This window comes from Oncorhynchus tshawytscha, linkage group LG13 (assembly GCF_018296145.1).
Source record: "Oncorhynchus tshawytscha isolate Ot180627B linkage group LG13, Otsh_v2.0, whole genome shotgun sequence".
Taxonomy (NCBI): Eukaryota; Metazoa; Chordata; class Actinopteri; order Salmoniformes; family Salmonidae; genus Oncorhynchus; species Oncorhynchus tshawytscha.
The window spans coordinates 27366505-27387481 of record NC_056441.1 but is presented as its reverse complement, the minus strand read 5'-3'; the positions used below and the strand labels follow the sequence as shown (position 1 = coordinate 27387481).

Here is a 20977-nt window from a genome sequence, read left to right as displayed (position 1 = left end):
CCCATATGGAATCTGTTCTTCGTCAATATAGCCATGGAGAACACTTAACATCACCTGTGCAGTTTCATGCTCGGGAATCATGAGACAGAGAATATGTCCTGGTGAATATTATCCCCCAACACGTATAGCGAACAAAATGCAATGCGTGGGCTAGAGGTCGACCGATTATGATTTTTCAACGCCGATACCGATTGGAGGACCAAAAAAAGCAGATACCAAATTAATATATATGACAATTACAACAATACTGAATGAACACTTATTTGAACTTAATATAATAAATAAATAAAATAAATTAAGCCTAAAATAAATAATGAAAATGTTCAATTTGGTTTAAATAATGCAAAAACACAGTGTTGGAGAAGTAAAAATGCAATATGTGCCACGTAAGAAAGCTAACTTTTAAGTTCCTTGCTCAGAACATGAACATACGCAAGCTGGTGGTTCCTTTAGACATGAGTCCGCAATATTCCCAGTTAAGAAGTTTTAGGTTGTAGTTATAGGAATTATAGGACCATTTCTCTCTATACCATTTGTATTTCATATACCTTTGACTATTGGGTGTTCTTATAGGCACTATAGCATTGCCAGCCTAATCTTGGGAGTTGATAGACTTGAAATCATAAACAGCGCTGTGCTTCAAGCTAAGAGCTGTTGTTTGAATGAATGCATACGAGCCTGCTGCTGCCTACCACGGCTCAGTCAGACTGCTCTATCAAATCATATACTTAATTATAATAAACACAGAAATACAAGCCTTTGGTCATACAGTGGGGCAAAAAAGTATTTACTCAGCCACCAATTGTGCAAGTTCTCCCACTTAAAAAGATGAGGCCTGTAATTTTCATCATAGGTAGACTTCAACTATGCCATACAAAATGAGAAGAAAAAAAATCCTGAAAATCACATTGTAGGATTTTTAATGAATTTATTTGCAAATTATGGTGGAAAATAAGTATTTGGTCACCTACAAACAAGCAAGATTTCTGGCTCTCACAGACCTGTAACTTCTTTAAGAGGCTCCTCTGTCCTCCACTCGTTACCTGTATTAATGGCACCTGTTTGAACTTGTCATCAGTATAAAAAAGACACCTGTCCACAACCTCAGTCACACTCCAAACTCCACTATGGCCAAGACCAAAGAGCTGTCAAAGGACACCAGAAACAAAATTGTAGACCTGCACCAGGCTGGGAAGACTGAATCTGCAATAGGTAAGCAGCTTGGTTTGAAGAAATCAACTGTGGGAGCAATTATTAGGAAATGGAAGACATACAAGACCACTGATAATCTCCCTCGATCTGGGGCTCCACGCAAGATCTCACCCCGTGGGGTCAAAATGATCACAAGAACGGTGAGCAAAAATCCCAGAACCACACGGGGGGGACCTAGTGAATGACCTGCAGAGAGCTGGGACCAAAGTAACAAAGCCTACCATCAGTAACACATTATCATCCAAGATGGCGTAGCAGTAAGTCGTCCTGTCGCGTCGTGTCCCTTGTATATAGTTTCTTTTTCGTTTTTTACATATTTTTCTTCGCATATCTCTTTAAAAACATTTTGCTAAACCTAAGCTTCCAAATACTCTCCTGCAACCCGCCTCACCCAATGTAGCCATTTTTCCTAAAGTATTTATATTTACTTCGGAACCGGAACCCCTCAACTGAAGCTAGCCAGCTAACCACCAGCTATGCTAGCGGTCTTCAGCTAACCGGTCATCAGCTAAGCTAACCTTTAGCTCGGAAAGCTCTCGCCAGTTCGAACAACGCGACTCTAACCAGAGCATAACGGACCTATTTATTTTTCATCCCCGGATTCATCCCGGATTCCCACCGCAAACGGAACATTTTTCAGCTGGATCTTCACAACTAGCTATCTAGCTAAACCGCAACCCCGGATGATTACTCCTGGCTAGCGTTTCCACCCACTTAGCGTGAAGCTAGCCCGGCCAGCGCACCTGTACTACCACCGTAGCATACTCCTGGGCTACAATACCCGGGCCCACGACCGGTCTATCGATGTCACCGCATGAAGAGGAATAAACAGACTCACCCCATCGCGACGTCCCCCAAAGGCTAACTCTCTAGCCCTCGCTATCTCCCTGCTTGCTAAACTCGGCCTGCTAACTGCTAGCTTGTCTAGCCCCGGTCCGCTAACTGCTACCTTGTTTAGCCCGGGCCTACGAACTGTTAGCTTGTTAGCACAGGCCTGCTAACCGTCTGAATCGCCGCGTCCCAAACACTCACCGGACCCATATTTACTTTCTATTTCTTCTTGATTTTTAATCTGTTTATACCTTTCCGGAAACCTGCCTCACCCAATGTGATACGGAATCGCTATTATTTTTTATTTTTAGAACACACTCAAGAACCTCCAGAAGCTAACCAGCTAACTAGCTACAAGCTATTTAGTCATTGTTAACTTTTTTTCAACCTGGATAACACTCGCCAGTCCAGCTTCCCTGCCCCATCCACCGCTGCCCCCTGGACACTGATCTCTTGGCTACATAGCTGATGCACTCTGGACTGTCCATTAATCACGGTACTCCATTCTGCTTGTTTATGTTTTATCTGTCGGCCCCGTTGCCTAGTCAACGCCATTTTACCTGCTGTTGTTGTGCTAGCTGATTAGCTGTTGTCTCACCTACTGTTTTAGCTAGCTTTCCCAATTCAACACCTGTGATTACTGTATGCCTCGCTGTATGTCTCTCTCAAATGTCAATATGCCTTGTATACTGTTGCTCAGGTTAGTTATCATTGTTCTAGTTCACAATGGAGCCCCTAGTTCTACTCTTCTACCCCTGATAACTCCTTTGTCCCACCTCCCACACATGCGGTGACCTCACCCATTACAACCAGCATGTCCAGAGATACAACCTCTCTCATCATCACCCAGTGCCTGGGCTTACCTCCGCTGTACCCGCACCCCACCATACCCCTGTCTGCGCATTATGCCCTGAATATATTCTACCATGCCCAGAAACCTGCTCCTCTTATTCTCTGTCCCCAACGCTCTAGGCGACCAGTTTTGATGGCCTTTAGCCGCACCCTCATACTACTCCTTCTCTGTTCCGCGGGTGATGTGGAGGTAAACCCAGGCCCTGCATGTCCCCAGGCACCCTCATTTGTTGACTTCTGTGATCGAAAAAGCCTTGGTTTCATGCATGTCAACATCAGAAGCCTCCTCCCTAAGTTTGTTTTACTCACTGCTCTAGCACACTCTGCTAACCCTGATGTCCTTGCTGTGTCTGAATCCTGGCTCAGGAAGGCCACCAAAAATTCAGAGATTTCCATACCCAACTATAACATCTTCCGTCAAGATAGAACTGCCAAAGGGGAGGAGTTGCAGTCTACTGCAGAGATAGCCTGCAAAGTAATGTCATACTTTCCAGGTCCATACCCAAACAGTTCGAACTACTAATTTTGAAAATTACTCTCTCCAGAAATAAGTCTCTCACTGTTGCCGCCTGCTACCGACCCCCTCAGCTCCCAGCTGTGCCCTGGACACCATTTGTGAATTGATCGCCCCCCATCTAGCCTCAGAGTTTGTTCTGTTAGGTGACCTAAACTGGGATATGCTTAACACCCCACCAGTCCTACAATCTAAGCTAGATGCCCTCAATCTCACACAAATCATCAAGGAACCCACCAGGTACAACCCTAACTCTGTAAACAAGGGCACCCTCATAGACGTCATCCTGACCAACTGGCCCTCCAAATACACCTCCGCTGTCTTCAACCAGGATCTCAGCGATCACTGCCTCATTGCCTGTATCCGCTACGGAGCCGCAGTCAAACGACCACCCCTCATTGTCAAACGCTCCCTAAAACACTTCTGTGAGCAGGCCTTTCTAATCGACCTGGCCCGGGTATCCTGGAAGGACATTGACCTCATCCCGTCAGTTGAGGATGCCTGGTCATTCTTTAAAAGTAACTTCCTCACCATTTTAGATAAGCATGCTCCGTTCAAAAAATGCAGAACTAAGAACAGATACAGTCCTTGGTTCACCCCAGACCTGACTGCCCTCGACCAGCACAAAAACATCCTGTGGCGGACTGCAATAGCATCGAATAGTCCCCGTGATATGCAACTGTTCAGGGAAGTCCGGAACCAATACACGCAGTCAGTCAGGAAAGCTAAGGCCAGCTTTTTCAGGCAGAAGTTTGCATCCTGTAGCTCCAACTCCAAAAAGTTCTGGGACACTGAAGTCCATGGAGAACAAGAGCACCTCCTCCCAGCTGCCCACTGCACTGAGGCTAGGTAACACGGTCACCACCGATAAATCCATGATTATCGAAAACTTCAATAAGCATTTCTCAACGGCTGGCCATGCCTTCCGCCTGGCTACTCCAACCTCGGCCAACAGCTCTGCCCCCCCAGCAGCTCCTCGCCCAAGCCTCTCCAGGTTCTCCTTTACCCAAATCCAGATAGCAGATGTTCTGAAAGAGCTGCAAAACCTGGGCTTGACAATCTGGACCCCCTATTTCTGAAACTATCCGCCGCCATTGTCGCAACCCCTATTACCAGCCTGTTCAACCTCTCTTTCATATCGTCTGAGATCCCCAAGGATTGGAAAGCTGCCGCAGTCATCCCCCTCTTCAAAGGGGGAGACACCCTGGACCCAAACTGTTACAGACCTATATCCATCCTGCCCTGCCTATCTAAGGTCTTCGAAAGCCAAGTCAACAAACAGGTCACTGACCATCTCGAATCCCACCGTACCTTCTCCGCTGTGCAATCTGGCTTCCGAGCCGGTCACGGGTGCACCTCAGCCACACAAGGTACTAAACGATATCATAACCGCCATCAATAAAAGACAGTACTGTGCAGCCGTCTTCATTGACCTTGCCAAGGCTTTCGACTCTGTCAATCACCATATTCTTATCGGCAGACTCAGTAGCCTCGGTTTTTCGGATGACTGCCTTGCCTGGTTCACCAATTACTTTGCAGACAGAGTTCAGTGTGTCAAATCGGAGGGCATGCTGTCCGGTCCTCTGGCAGTCTCTATGGGGGTGCCACAGGGTTCAATTCTCGGGCCGACTCTTTTCTCTGTATTTATCAATGATGTTGCTCTTGCTGCGGGCGATTCCCTGATCCACCTCTACGCAGACGACACCATTCTATATACTTTCGGCCCGTCATTGGACACTGTGCTATCTAACCTCCAAACAAGCTTCAATGCCATACAACACTCCTTCCGTGGCCTCCAACTGCTCTTAAACGCTAGTAAAACCAAATGCATGCTTTTCAACCGATCGCTGCCTGCACCTGCATGCCCGACTAGCATCACCACCCTGGATGGTTCCGACCTTGAATATGTGGACATCTATAAGTACCTAGGTGTCTGGCTAGACTGCAAACTCTCCTTCCAGACTCATATCAAACATCTCCAATCGAAAATCAAATCAAGAGTCAGCTTTCTATTCCGCAACAAAGCCTCCTTCACTCACGCCGCCAAGCTTACCCTAGTAAAACTGACTATCCTACCGATCCTCGACTTCGGCGATGTCATCTACAAAATGGCTTCCAACACTCTACTCAGCAAACTGGATGCAGTCTATCACAGTGCCATCCATTTTGTCACTAAAGCACCTTATACCACCCACCACTGCGACTTGTATGCTCTAGTCGGCTGGCCCTCGTTACATATTCGTCGCCAGACCCACTGGCTCCAGGTCATCTACAAGTCCATGCTAGGTAAAGCTCCGCCTTATCTCAGTTCACTGGCACGATGGCAACACCCATCTGTAGCACGCGCTCCAGCAGGTGTATCTCACTGATCATCCCTAAAGCAAACACCTCATTTGGCCGCCTTTCGTTCCAGTACTCTGCTGCCGGTGACTGGAACGAATTGCAAAAATCGCTGAAGTTGGAGACTTTTATCTCCCTCACCAACTTCAAACATCAGCTGAGCAGCTAACCGATCGCTGCAGCTGTACATAGTCTATTGGTAAATAGCCCACCCATTTTCACCTACCTCATCCCCATACTGTTTTTATTTATTTACTTTTCTGCTCTTTTGCACACCAATATCTCTACCTGTACATGACCATCTGATCATTTATCACTCCAGTGTTAATCTGCAAAATTGTAATTATTCGCCTACCTCCTCATGCCTTTTGCACACATTGTATATAGACTCCCCCCTTTGTTTTCTACTGTCTTATTGACTTGTTAATTGTTTATTCCATGTGTAACTCTGTGTTGTCTGCTCACACTGCTATGCTTTATCTTGGCCAGGTCGCAGTTGCAAATGAGAACTTGTTCTCAACTAGCCTACCTGGTTAAATAAAGGTGAAATAAAAAATATATAAAAAAATAACACACTACGCCGCCAGGGACTCAAATCCTGCAGTGCCAGACATGTCCCTCTGCTTAAACCAGTACATGTCCAGGCCCGTCTGAAGTTTGCTAGATCATTTGGATGATCCAGAAGAAGATTGGGAGAATGTCATATGGTCAGATGAAACCAAAATAGAACGTTTTGGTAAAAACTCAACTCGTCGTGTTTGGAGGACAAAGAATGCTGAGTTGCATCCAAAGAACACCATACCTACTGTGAAGCATGGGGGTGGAAACATCATGCTTTGGGGCTGTTTTTCTGCAAAGGGACCAGGATGACTGATCCGTGTAAAGGAAAGAATGGGGCCATGTATCGTGAGATTTTGAGTGAAAACCTCCTTCCATCAGCAAGGGCATTGAAGATGAAACGTGGCTGGGTCTTTCAGCATGACAATGATCCCAAACACACCGCCCGGGCAACGAAGGAGTGGCTTCGTAAGAAGCATTTCAAGGTCCTGGAGTGGCCTAGCCAGTCTCCAGATCTCAACCCCATAGAAAATCTTTGGAGGGCGTTGAAAGTCTGTGTTGCCCAGCAACAGCCCCAAAACATCACTGCTCTAGAGGAGATCTGCATGGAGGAATGGGCCAAAATACCAGCAACAGTGTGTGAAAACCTTGTGAAGACTTACAGAAAACGTTTGACCTCTGTCATTGCCAACAAAGGGTATATAACAAAGTATTGAGATAAACTTTTGTTATTGACCAAATACTTATTTTCCACCATAATTTGCAAATTAATTAATTAAAAAAGATTTTCTGGATTTTTTCCTCATTTTGTCTGTCATAGTTGAAGTGTACCTATGATGAAAATTGCAGGCCTCTCTCATCTTTTTAAGTGGGAGAACTTGCACAATTGGTGTCTGACTAAATACTTTTTTGCCCCACTCTATATGGTCAAATCCGGAAACTATGATTTCGAAAAAACAAAAACGTTTATTCTTTCAGTGAAATACGGAACCGTTCCATATTTTATCAAACGGGCACCCATAAGTCTAAATATTACTGTTACATTGCACAACCTTCAATGTTATGTCATAATTATGTACAATTCTGGCAAATTAATTACGGTCTTTGTTAGGAATTAATGGCCTTTCAACAGTTGGCAACGAGCCAGGCATATACCCTGACTCTGCTTACACTGAACGCAAGAGAAGTGACAATTTCCCTAGTTAAAAGAAATTCATGTAAGCAGAAAATATTAACTACATATATGCAGGTTTAAAAAAATATATACTTGTGTATTGATTTTAAGAAAGGCATTGATGTTTATGGTTAGGTACATTATTGCACCGATTGTGCTTTTTTCACAAATGCGCTTGTTCAATCATCACCCGGTTGGCAAAATGGAAGTAGGCTGCGATTCGATGATCAATTAACAGACACCGCATTGATTATATGCAATGAGGAACAAGCTAGTTAACCTAGTAATATCATAAACCATGTGTAGTTAACTAGTGATTATGTGAAGATTGATTCTTTTTTTTATAAGATAAGTTTAATGCTAGCTAGCAACTTACCTTGACTCCTTGCAGCCACAAGGTTCTTTTGATGCTGCACTCGCATAACAGGTGGTCAGCCTGCCACAGTCTCCTTGTGGATTGCAATGTAATTGGCCATAACTGGCCTTTACGGATTGTTATGAAAACTTGCAAATCGGCCCTAATTAGATCGGCCATGCCGCCCATTTGAAAAGCATAATATGGGGAGTTTGAGTCGTTCAGGCAGAGTTTCCTCTTGACTGGTAGCAATACCTAAAATTCATATTTTAACAGTGATATCTGACAATGGTATTGATGTGAGTTTCTGTGCCTCTGCCTCCCCACATATTGTTTTCACAATATCAATTGCGGCCAGTAATATCAAAGACTGCAAAAGTGTGTGGTTTCATAGTGTAGTGGGCCGAGCCATTCACTGTGGGAATTATTCAAGTGCGGCTTTTTCCCATGATCTAAGCACTCTCTGGTTGAATTTGATATTTGAATAATTTTCATTTAGATTTAAGGTTGATAATACATATAGAGAACAGAAATGCAGACAAATGCAGTTCCCTACAGTACGTCTTCTTGAGGTTAGTCTAGGGTAAATGTATCAGCAGCTGAGCTCAGAACATATTTCATTTGGGTACAGACAGTTCCATACTTTATCATGGTCACCAGAACTGGCCGTACCAACTGATCACCAGCAATCACCATGCCAAGTCACTATACTAATAGCTTAGCTACACTGTATTCTACATGAAATCATTTGGGAGTAAGTCTAAGCCTTAGTTTACGTTACTGTGAATGATCTCATTCAAATGAGTGCTCCTCTTTTCTTTGTCGGTTCAGTTGTGAGTCTCGTGTGATCCCCGGTTGACCGCAGAGAGGTCTTAACCGGAACTGGTTGGCAGTGCAGAGATGCAGGGGACAGGGAGGGGTGGTGGGTAGTGAATCTTCCCTCCGTCAAACACACTGGCCTCACAGCTGCTCCTCACACTATATCCTAGACAGACAGACTAAACAGGTGCTGGGAGGGGAGGAATAGGGGGTTGTCTGTCTCTTGGTGTGGGTGGCAAGGCGACCATGTTACAATAAAATACGACAACGTGAGAAGAGAAGGCAGTTATCCGAGTACAGCAGAGATGAGGAATAAAGGTGACGCCACAGTCAGAGATCTAGACCGACAGGGCTCCCCCGCCACACAGAGACCGACAGGGCCACACAGAGACCGACCCCCCCGCCACACAGAGACCGACAGGGCCCCCCGCCACACAGACCGACAGGGGCCCCCCGCCACACAGAGACCGACAGGGCCCCCCCGCCACACAGAGACCGACAGGGCCCCCCCGCCACACAGAGACCCCCCCCCGCCACACAGAGACACAGGGCCCCCCGCCACACAGAGACCGACAGGGCCCCCCCACACAGAGACCGACAGGGCCCCCCGCCACACAGAGACCGACAGGGCCCCCCGCCACACAGAGACCGACAGGGCCCCCCCACACCACACAGGAGACCAGAGACAGGGCCCCCCCGCCACACAGAGACCGACAGGGCCCCCCGCCACACAGAGACCGACAGGGCCCCCGCCACACAGAGACCGACAGGGCCCCCCCGCCACACAGAGACCACAGGGCCCCCCGCCACACAGAGATCGACAGGGCCCCCGCCACACAGAGACCGACAGGGCCCCCCCCCGCCACACAGAGACCGACAGGGCCCCCCCACAGAGACCGACAGGGCCCCCCGCCACACAGAGACCGACAGGGGCCACACAGACCGACCCCCCCGCCACACAGAGACCGACAGGGCCCCCCCGCCACACAGAGACCGACAGGGCCCCCCGCCACACAGAGACCGACAGGGCCCCCCCCGCCACACAGAGACCGACAGGGCCCCCCCGCCACACAGAGACCGACAGGGCCCCCCCCGCCACACAGAGACCGACAGGGCCCCCCGCCACACAGAGACCGACAGGGCCCCCCCGCCACACAGAGACCGACAGGGCCCCCCCCGCCACACAGAGACCGACAGGGCCCCCCGCCACACAGAGACCGACAGGGCCCCCCGCCACACAGAGACCGACAGGGCACCCGCCACACAGAGACCGACAGGGCCCCCGCCACGCCCCCGCCACACACCGACAGGGCCCCCGCCACACACAGAGGGCACCCGACAGGACAGGGCACCCGCCACACAGAGACCGACAGGGCACCCGCTACACAGAGACCGACAGGGCACCCGCTACACAGAGACCGACAGGGCACCCGCTACACAGAGACCGACAGGGCACCCACTACACCTATCAGCACACACACTTCTTGTTTGAACAGATATCTGTGACAATATTGTCAAGGTGTTGTTTGTTTCCCGGCTTTAAAATCCACCTGCTGCCATTACTGTGTTAACATGACAAGCCGAGAGAAGCAGTAAGAGCTGCTAGAGTAGGAGTAATACTGAAGGGTCCATACGGTAAATGACCCATACCAATGCCATGACACGAGTCAACAGCTTCTGACATCTACATGGAGTAACATAGGAATATAATGTAATTCCAATGTCTGGTCTTTTGCCCATCGAAATCTTTTCTTTTTATTGGCCAGTCTGAGAAATTGCTTTTTCTTTGCAACTCTGCATAGAAGGCCAGCATCCCGGGGTCGCCTCTTCACTGTTGACGTTGAGACTGGTGTTTTGCAGGTAGTATTTAATGAAGCTGCCAGTTGAAGACTTGTGAAGAGTCTGTTTCTCAAACTAGATATAAATTGCACAACTCGTGCACAGTTGTGCACCGGGGCCACCCACTCCTTTCTATTTTGGTTAGGGCCAGTTTGTGCTGTTCTGTGAAGGGAGTAGTACACAGCGTTGTACGGGATCTTCAGTTTTGGCAATTTCTCGCATGGAATAGCCTTCATTTATCAGAACAAGAATAGACTGAAGAGTTTCAGAACAAAGTTGAGCCTGTAATCGAAACCACAAATGCTGATGCTCCAGATACTCAACTAGTCTAAAGAAGGCCAGTTTTATTGCTTCTTTTATCAGGACAACAGTTTTCAGCTGTGCTAACATAATTGCAGAAGGGTTTTCTAAAAATCAATTAGCCTTATAAAATGATAAACTTGGATTAGCTAACACAATGTACCATTGGAACACAGAAGGTTGCTGATAATGGGCCTCTGTACACCTATGTAGATATTCCATTTTTTTTCCTTTTTTTTCTTTAAATCAGCCGTTTCCAGCTACAATAGCCATTTACAACATTAACAATGTCTACAGTGTATTTCTGATCAAATGTTATTTTAAAATGGACAAAAAGTGCTTTTCTTTAAAAAACAAGGACATTTTTAAGTGACCCCAAACTTTTGAACGGTAGTGTATATATGTATGTACTGCACTGTATGAGTAACTTCCTGACATTCATAACATTACCAACTCAGTTTAAAGTATGCAATTCCTGCTAGGCCTACACTACATTAACATTCCCCAAGGGGCTCCAATATATAAAAACACATGTACTTTTTTTTATTTAACTAGGAAAGTCAGTTAAGAACAAATTCATATTTACAATGACGGCCTGCCCCAGCCAAGCCCTAACCCGGAGGACTCTGGGCCAACTGTGTGCTGCCCTATGGGACTCTGACTCACGGCGCCACTCGGGTGCCCAAATCTGTATACATTGTACAAATAAAATAGCCAAACCAAGGCATACAATTCCTTTACTTTTTTAAAAGAGTTCGAAGTGCACAACAAAACAATGCCAACGTGTAAAAGTCCACAACATCACACTAGGGCCATATAAAATATTATATCACGGTATTTAAATAAATTGGACAGTGTGACGGTATTTAAAAAGAAAAAAGAAATATATATATATATATATATATATATATATATATATGAGTGAGTGACCCTAAGGTGGCAACATTTACATTCTAAGTGATTTCAATGAGTCTCTCCATTCTGATTGTTTTATACTGTTCAATTCAACCAAAACATATTTCAGCACTTTTATCATTTCCGCATTTCCTGCACTCAATTGCAGTGGTGAAAAAGTACCCAAATTGTCATTTATTTTTACTCAAGTATGTTAATAGAAAATGACTCAAGTACAAGTGAAAGTCACCCAGTAAAATACTACTTGAGTAAAAGTAGTTGGTTTTAAATATACTTAAGTATCAAAAGTAAAAAGTACAAATTCCTAATTTTAAGCAAACCAGGTGGCATCATTTTCTTGTTTTTGTATTTAAAGATAACCAGGGGCACACTCAGACATAATTGACAAAGGAAGCATGTGTTTTTTGTGAGTCCCCCAGATCAGAGGCAGTAGATGACCAGGGATGTTCTTGACAAGTGCGTGAATTGGACCATTTTCCTGTCTTGCTAAGCATTCAATATGTAACGAGTACTTTTAGGTGTCAAGGAAAATATGAAGTAAAAAGTACAGTATTTTTTTTTAAAGAATGCAGATACCAGACAGATACCAGAAGAAAAAAAAACTTAAGTCGTACTTTTAAGTATTTGTACACCACTGCTCAATTGAGATCATTTCCACACTGCCACGTAGGGCTGCACGATATGGGCAAATAATCTAGGACTTATTTTTAACCAAATGTTGCAATTGTGATTTGACTTGGGAATTAGAGCAAAACTGTTGGAATCATGGAAACAGAATGACTATTGTAATTCTATAGCTAGAACATAATAGTGGACACTTTGAATACAGTGTTGTTTGAAATGACAAATTCAAATGCCCGGGAGGAGATATTGTGACAGGGTAGGAACGAAAGTGTTGATAAGTGTTTCCTAGGGAACCCTATAATCTTTGGCTACATTTAATGTTCTCTTAGCTACTTCATGTAGCGAACATATTCTTGCTTCACATAACCCTCTTTGATTTCCTCTCTGTTGCACAAACATGCCAATTTAGGTCTACACCATCACTGGTATTATCAGGCTGTATTAGCTAGCTACATTTGCTCTTACTCAGTACATGTATTAGTTAGCTAGCTATTAACATTAGCGGCTAGCAATCAACGACTCAAGATTTAGGGCAACTTGCTAAGAAAAGACAAACTAATAGTGTCATTATAGGAGGCTAGTGGATTTATATTAAGCAGCAAAGTGAAAACAGCATCGTCGTCATCAACATTGTTGCATGTGGGCTCCCGAGTGGCACAGAGGTCTAAGACACTGCATCTCAATGCAAGAGTACGTCTGGGACCTATTGGATCGGAGGGTGAGGGCTAGGGCCATTCCCCCCAGAAATGTCTGGGAACTTGCAGGTGCCTTGGTGGAAGAGTGGGGTAACATCTCACAGCAAGAACTGGCAAATCTGGTGCAGTCCATGAGGAGGAGATGCACTGTAGTACTTAATGCAGCTGGTTGCCACAGATACTGACTGTTACTTTTGATTTTGACCCCCCTTTTGTTCAGGGACACATTATTCCATTTCTGTTAGTCACATGTCTGTGGAACTTTTTCAGTTATTCTCAGTTGTTGAATCTTATGTTAATACAAATATTTACATGTTAAGTTTGCTGAAAATAAATGCAGTTGACAGTGAGAGGACGTAAAAAAAAAAATCTGAGTTTATATTGTCATATCGCCCAGCCCTAACGCAGACTGAACACAAGTGGTTCAGGATCAAACGCGCTCCTTGAGTGACAAGGGGCGTGGCTAGGTCTGTGTGGAAAGTGGCACAGAGAGAAAGAGCAGAGAGGGATGACTCAAGTGGCGAAGTAAACTATACAAATTGACATTACACATGGCGTGTCACATTTAACAAACCAAACATTCAAATACCGGCATAGAAGGTAAAGTAAAAACCCAACCCGGTCCCTGCATCAATACCGGTATATAGTAAAATACAGTATACCGCCCAGCCCTACGTCACACAGCAAACACTGGCTGGCCAGGCCATGTAGTGCGGTTCACTTTTTTACGAAGGGCGGGGGGGGCTAAATGAGTTGGATTAGAAACTAACAATACAAGCACAATAAACCTATGGGGGGGAGCTAAATGAGTTGGATTAGAAACTAACAATACAAGCACAATAAACCTATGGGGGGGGGGCTAAATGAGTTGGATTAGAAACTAACAATACAAGCACAATAAACCTATGGGGGGGCTAAATGAGTTGGATTAGAAACTAACAATACAAGCACAATAAACCTATGGGGGGGCTAAATGAGTTGGATTAGAAACTAACAATACAAGCACAATAAATCTATGGGGGGCTAAATGAGTTGGATTAGAAACTAACAATACAAGCACAATAAACCTATGGGGGGGGCTAAATGAGTTGGATTAGAAACTAACAATACAAGCATAATAAACCTATGGGGGGGAGCTAAATGAGTTGGATTAGAAACTAACAATACAAGCACAATAAACCTATGGGGGGGGCTAAATGAGTTGGATTAGAAACTAACAATACAAGCACAATAAACCTATGGGGGGGGCTAAATGAGTTGGATTAGAAACTAACAATACAAGCACAATAAATCTATGGGGGGGGCTAAATGAGTTGGATTAGAAACTAACAATACAAGCACAATAAATCTATGGGGGGGGCTAAATGAGTTGGATTAGAAACTAACAATACAAGCACAATAAATCTATGGGGGGGCTAAATGAGTTGGATTAGAAACTAACAATACAAGCACAATAAACCTATGGGGGGGCTAAATGAGTTGGATTAGAAACTAACAATACAAGCACAATAAACCTATGGGGGGGGCTAAATGAGTTGGATTAGAAACTAACAATACAAGCACAATAAACCTATGGGGGGGGCTAAATGAGTTGGATTAGAAACTAACAATACAAGCACAATAAACCTATGGGGGGGGAGCTAAATGAGTTGGATTAGAAACTAACAATACAAGCACAATAAACCTATGGGGGGCTAAATGAGTTGGATTAGAAACTAACAATACAAGCACAATAAACCTATGGGGGTGGGGGTAAATGTGTTGGATTAGAAACTAACAATACAAGCACAATAAACCTATGGGGGGGGGGCTAAATGAGTTGGATTAGAAACTAACAATACAAGCACAATAAACCTATGGGGGTGGGGGTAAATGAGTTGGATTAGAAACTAACAATACAAGCACAATAAACCTATGGGGGGGGCTAAATGAGTTGGATTAGAAACTAACAATACAAGCACAATAAACCTATGGGGGTGGGGGCTAAATGAGTTGGATTAGAAACTAACAATACAAGCACAATAAACCTATGGGGGGCTAAATGAGTTGGATTAGAAACTAACAATACAAGCACAATAAACCTATGGGGGCTAAATGAGTTGGATTAGAAACTAACAATACAAGCACAATAAACCTATGGGGGGGGGGATAAATGAGTTGGATTAGAAACTAACAATACAAGCACAATAAACTTGAGCTCAAGAAGAAGCGGGATAATGAGTTGACTTTATTGTCCACAGAAATTAGCATGCTGCTTCATCCCAATGACAATAAGACAATCTCGGATGAGCTACCACCCCACCATAAGTCTACACGGTACAGAGATCCAGATAACTGGGCCTAATTCCAACTGTAATGTGTTCTTCTCACTGACTACAACTCACAATCCAAGCCTAATAAATTAGACTGGAGCTCAACTATACCGCCATCAAGCAGGGACTGGAGATCGCTCTCTACATACAGTTTACAGAGGAACAGTCTAAATCCAACAGTTATGTGTTCTGCCCTTTCAGTCATAGCAGCAAAAACAGGTTTCGGTTTCTGTGTGAATTAGAGAGGAACAATGGTGGCTTTAGGCAAACTGTACAACCCCACAAGAAGAGATGGAATCCTGACACACACACTCGAGATGGCAGCTGGTGCCTTGCACTCCCAGCTCCACTGTTTTTAATAAAAGATTCCATGTTCCATCATAAAAAAAGGGGTGAGGGAGAGATGGAGAGTGAGGGAAAAAAAGAGTAGTTTAGACAGCAGAGTGGTCGGTGTAGTTTAGACAGCAGAGTGGTCGTGTAATTGGTGTAGTTTAGACAGCAGAGAGGTAGGTGAGGTTGGTGTAGTTTAGACAGCAGAGAAGTCGGTGAGGTTGGTGTAGTTTAGACAGCAGAGAAGTCGGTGTAGTTTAGACAGCAGAGTGGTCGGTGAGGTTTGTGTATTACGCAATCACCACATTCCAGCATCCATTCCCTCACACCTGTCTGTGCCTGCACTTCTCTGCCTCCGTTCTTTCTCTGTTTCCAACACAAAAACACCTGCACCACATTTCCTCCATATCCGCTTACCCTCTCGGTTCCATGTTAACACAAACACTTCTCTACAAAACATTCCAAACAAACAAACTCCTCTTCCAAAGACACCAATACAAAAACAGGTCCTGTTAGGTCCTCTGTTCTCCCACGCCAACAAAAACAAATAGCACTATCCTGAGTAGGCTACTAAACAGTCAAACTCCTCTTCCTAAAACAAATCCAAAGTCAAATACAAAAGCTCATGTAGTCAGGTTCTGTACATGCACCTGTCCTGTCCTTAGACTCACCGGTGTTGTGTTGAGCAGGTTGCTGTTGGTGTTGCTGGGGCACTGTCTCAGCGTTGCTGGCATTCTGTCCCATGCTACCCCACGCCCCTGTCCCACCAGCCCCTACCTCTCCTGGGGTCCACGGCAGGGAGGAGGGATACAGACACACTGAGGAAAAAAATAGATCCCAGCTACGATCCTCGCCAACAAACACAACCGCCTTAACGCTCCTGTAACCAAAGACACTCCTACTTCCTCGGCTCACATCGTTCTCTACCTCTTTTTCTCTTTCTTTCTAGTCCTGCCCTGCCCTTCCGTCTATTGCTCTGTGTGTTTTGGTCTTGCTCTCTCTCACACACTCGCTAACTCACTCTGTTTGAAGCTAGCCCCTCCTCCCTTCCTTCCTGTCTGTCTAGCTGACTTCATAAATAAAGTATGCCAGTTATAAGGCAGCAGCATACCAGCAGTCTCAGATGCCGGTCATTCCTCACTGCAGATCTTTCAGGGGCAAAGTTTACAGGAGGTGAGAGAGTGAGCTTGGTAGTGGTGGGGGGGGTAGGAGAGGAGTGGAGGGTAGGCCCAGAGTGTAGTCAAGCCCAGATAGGTTTGAGTCAGAGTGGGCCCCTCCAGCAGAGCAGCACCCAGGCACAACGGCTATGGGAGGGCTCTCTGCTCGCTGGATAACAGACTTGGGGTCAAATATTATTCAATATTTTTTCAGATACTTTATCTGGGCTTGATTGAGGTTGCCTAGCACAATGGGACCAATGTAATATGTGCAAGAGTGCAAACTCCACCCATCTGGTACTCCAGGCAGACTAGAGCAAAAGCTAACACTATTTGAGAGAATTAAAATAGTATTTGAACCCATGTCTGCTGGGGAGAGAAGAGATTGGTAACATGAGAAGTGGTGGAAGGTGAGATGGGTCTAGGTGGAAGGTTGTGCTTCGCACCAGGAAAAGGGGAAGTGATGTCACTGAGGTTTTGTGTTACTCTCCCGGAGTCAACCACATAGCCTATAATGTGAAGTGCACCACACATGAGTGAAGGGAGGACAGAAGCATGTGCCGTTGTCCAGAAGGACAGCTGAATGGTAGAGTTGTTGCTGACAGGTTCATCAAAACACTTTTCTTATTTTATGGATAGTTTGAAAAGGCCCAACTGTTGAGGAAGAGAGAAAACACTAGCATAACAGCTCACCTAAGATGCCCCAACGTTAACACAATGCTAAAATCAACACCGGCACAATATCGCAGGGCACGCTGAATTCTACAGAACACCTGAGCACACATTTCCTCAAGGTGTTTCTGCTTGCTATCGGTCTTTTTTTCACAGTGGGAATATTGGGGGAAGTGAACTGACAAAGGGAGCAGGACATTTCAGTGAGTGTTTAACGTGTCAGTCAGAAATCCCTTGTTTAACAGCAATGTTCCTTCAGCCCTGCTTCACTGAACTGCAGTAGCAGTGTGGTTACATAGAGACACTCCGTTTAGGCTGAGGGTGTGAGGGGAGAAATAGCTACTGGAAGGAGAGATAAGGTGGGTTATAGAGGGAGGGAGGTAAGAAAGGGGTGGGAGAGGAAGGCATGTCTTTCCTCCAGCCAATCAGACCGAGCGGGCTGTGCACGAGACTAAGGATGCAACCCTTTCAAGTCTACAAGAAGATACAACCCAGAGTCCACAAAGACATTCCATTTACTGAGAATCTTATCAAGAGCAGATTTGACAATCAGCGTTGCCTGGTTGACCGTGAGGCCAACATGTGAATAGACTGTATAAATGCCTTCACTCAAATTCAGTCTGTGCCAATACATGTAACAGTACATATCAGCTTACCTAAAAATGTGAAACTGCTATGAAATACAGGAAGCCCTGCTGGATGAGAGATGTTCTCGCAAATAGCAACGTGCAAAGTCCATCTCAAACTCTGACTGCAGAGCATGAAGGAAATCAACAGTTGGTTCTTCCCCTAGCCTAGCTATAATAGCCTAAGACTAAATTAACTAGTAGCCCAGTGAACCTAAACAGTCACAGAAATGCATTTACTCAACCTTTAGAGACCAGCCTACAATATTGACAGTAGGTTAATAGAAGGCAAACAAACTAAACCAGGAAATGTGGCTCATTAAAAGACAACTAAAAACTCATATAGTGGAAGTCGGAAGTTTACATACACTTAGGTTGGAGTCATTAAAACTTGTTTTTAAACCACTCCACAAATGTATTGTTAACAAACTATAGTTTTGGCAAGTAGGTCATTTTTCCAACAATTGTTTACAGACAGATTATTTCACTGTATCACAATTCCAGTGGGTCAGAAATGTACATAAACTAAGTTGACTGTGCCTGTAAACAGCTTGGGAAATTCCAGAAAATGATGTCATGGCTTTAGAAGCTTCTGATAGACTAATTGACATCATTTGAGTCAATTGGAGGTGTACCTGTGAATGTATTTCAAGGCCTACCTTCAAACTAAGTACCCCTTTGCTTGACATCTTGTGAAAATCAAAATAAAATCAGCCAAGACTTCAGAAAAGAAAATTGGAGACCTCCAAAGGTCTGGTTCATCCTTGGGAACAATTTCCAAACACCTGAAGGTACCATGTTCATCTGTACCTACCATAGTACATAAGTATAAACACCATGGGACCACGCAGCAGTCATACCACTCAGGAAGGAGACGCAGTCGGTCTAAAAGAGATGAACGTACTTTGGTGCGAAAAGTGCAAATCAATACCAGAACAGCAGCAAAGGACCTTGTGAAGATGCTGAAGGAAACAGGTACTAAAGTATCTATATCCACAGTAAAACGAGTCCTATATCGACATAACCTGAAAGGCCGATCAGCAAGGAAAAAGCCACTGCTCCAAAACCGCGATAAAAAAGCCAGACTACGGTTTGCAACTGCACATGGGGACAAAAATCATACTTTTTGGAGAAATGGCCTCTGGTCTGATGAAACAAAAATAGAACTGTTTGGCCATAATGACCATCGTTATGTTTGGAGGAAAAAGGGGGAGGCTTGCAAGGCGAAGAACACCATCACAACCGTGAAGCATGGGGGTGGCAGCATCATGTTGTGGGGTTCGTTGCTGCAGGAGGGACTGGTGCACTTTACAAAATAGATGGCATCATGAAGCAGGAAAATTATGTGGATATATTGAAGCAACATCTCAAGACATCAGTCGGGAAGTTAAAGCTTGGTCGCAAATGGGTCTTCCAAATGGACAATGACCCCAAGCATACTTCCAAAATTGTGGCAAAATGGCTTAAGGACAACAAAGTCAAGGTATTGGAGTGGCCATCACAAAGCACTGACCTCAATCCTATAGAACATTTGTGGGCAGAACTGAAAAAGTGTGTGCGAGCAAGGAGGCCTACAAACCTCCTTGCACCAGCTCTGTTACACCAGCTCTGTCAGGAGGAATTGGACAAAATTTACACCAACTTATTGTGGGAAGCTTGTGGAAGGCTACGAGAAACGTTTGACCCAAGTTAAACAATTTGAAGGCAATGCTACCAAATACTGAGTGTATGTGAACTTCTGACCCACTGGGAATGTGATGAAAGAAATAAAAGCTGAAATAACTCATTCTCCCTACTAGTGACATTTCACATTCATAAAATGAAATGGTGATCCTAACTGAAACTAAGACATTAAACGTCAGGAATTGTGGAAAAACTGAGTTTAAATGCATTTGGCTAAGGTGCATGTAAACGTCCGACTTCAACTGTAGCCTGAGTGGAACAATGTGAATAAACCTATTGAAGCTCAATATAATATACACTCAATCACTAGTTTATTAGGTACACAACTCTGTTCACGAAAATGATTTACACCCACAGACAGTGAGTTACCACGGCACCGTGGCTTGCTATATAAAGCAGGCAGACAGGCATCCAGTTACTGTTTGATTGAACGTTAGAATGGGCAGAACAAGTGACCTGGGCAACTTGAAGCATGGTATGATCGTCGGTGCCAGGCGCGCCAGTTCCAGTATCTCAGAAATGACTGGCCCCCTGGGCTTTTCAAGCACGACAATGTCTAGGGTTTACTGAGAATGATGTGGTAAACAAAAACATCCAGTCAGCGGCAGTCCTGTGGGTGAAAACAGCTCGTTGATGAGAGGTCGAAAGAGAATGGCAAGAATCGTACAAGCTAACAGACGGGCCACAAACAGGCAAATAACGGCGCAGTACAACAGTGGTGTGCAGAACGGCATCTCGGGAACGCACAACTCATCGATCCTTGTCACGGACGGGCTACTGCAGCAGATGACCACACCGGGCTCCACTCCTATCAGCTAAAAACAAGAAGCTGCTCCAGTGGGCACGCCATCATCAACACTAGACAATTGATGAGAGGAAAAACACATGAAACTAGATCGGTGAACTTAATAAACTGGCTACTGAGCGTATATGAATAATAATAATGGCCATTGAGCAGATGCTTTTATCCAAAATAACTTTTTTTGTTTTGTTACGTATGGCCTGGTCTCGGGAATTGAACCCACTACCCTGGCGTTACAAGTGACATGCTCTACCAACTGAGCTACAAAGGTCCACCATAACCAATGAATGATTTACAGACTAGTTGGCTGTGGGAATGTGCAGTTTGTTGACACATTCCTAAACCGTTCAGTTACAGGTGTCACAAT

General features: G+C 44.8%; 1 protein-coding gene across 1 annotated transcript in view; it reads right to left on the bottom strand.

Annotated features, from left to right (window-relative positions):
• LOC121839051 (phosphatase and actin regulator 4B-like) overlaps nt 1-20977 on the bottom strand; it is a gene marked incomplete at its 3' end in the record, with an annotated part of 46507 nt that overhangs the window by 9995 nt on the left and 15535 nt on the right. The window contains exon 3 of the mRNA XM_042295493.1: nt 16342-16488. Coding sequence (XP_042151427.1) covers nt 16342-16488 — 147 coding nt within the window. The remainder of the gene's footprint in view (nt 1-16341; nt 16489-20977) is intronic.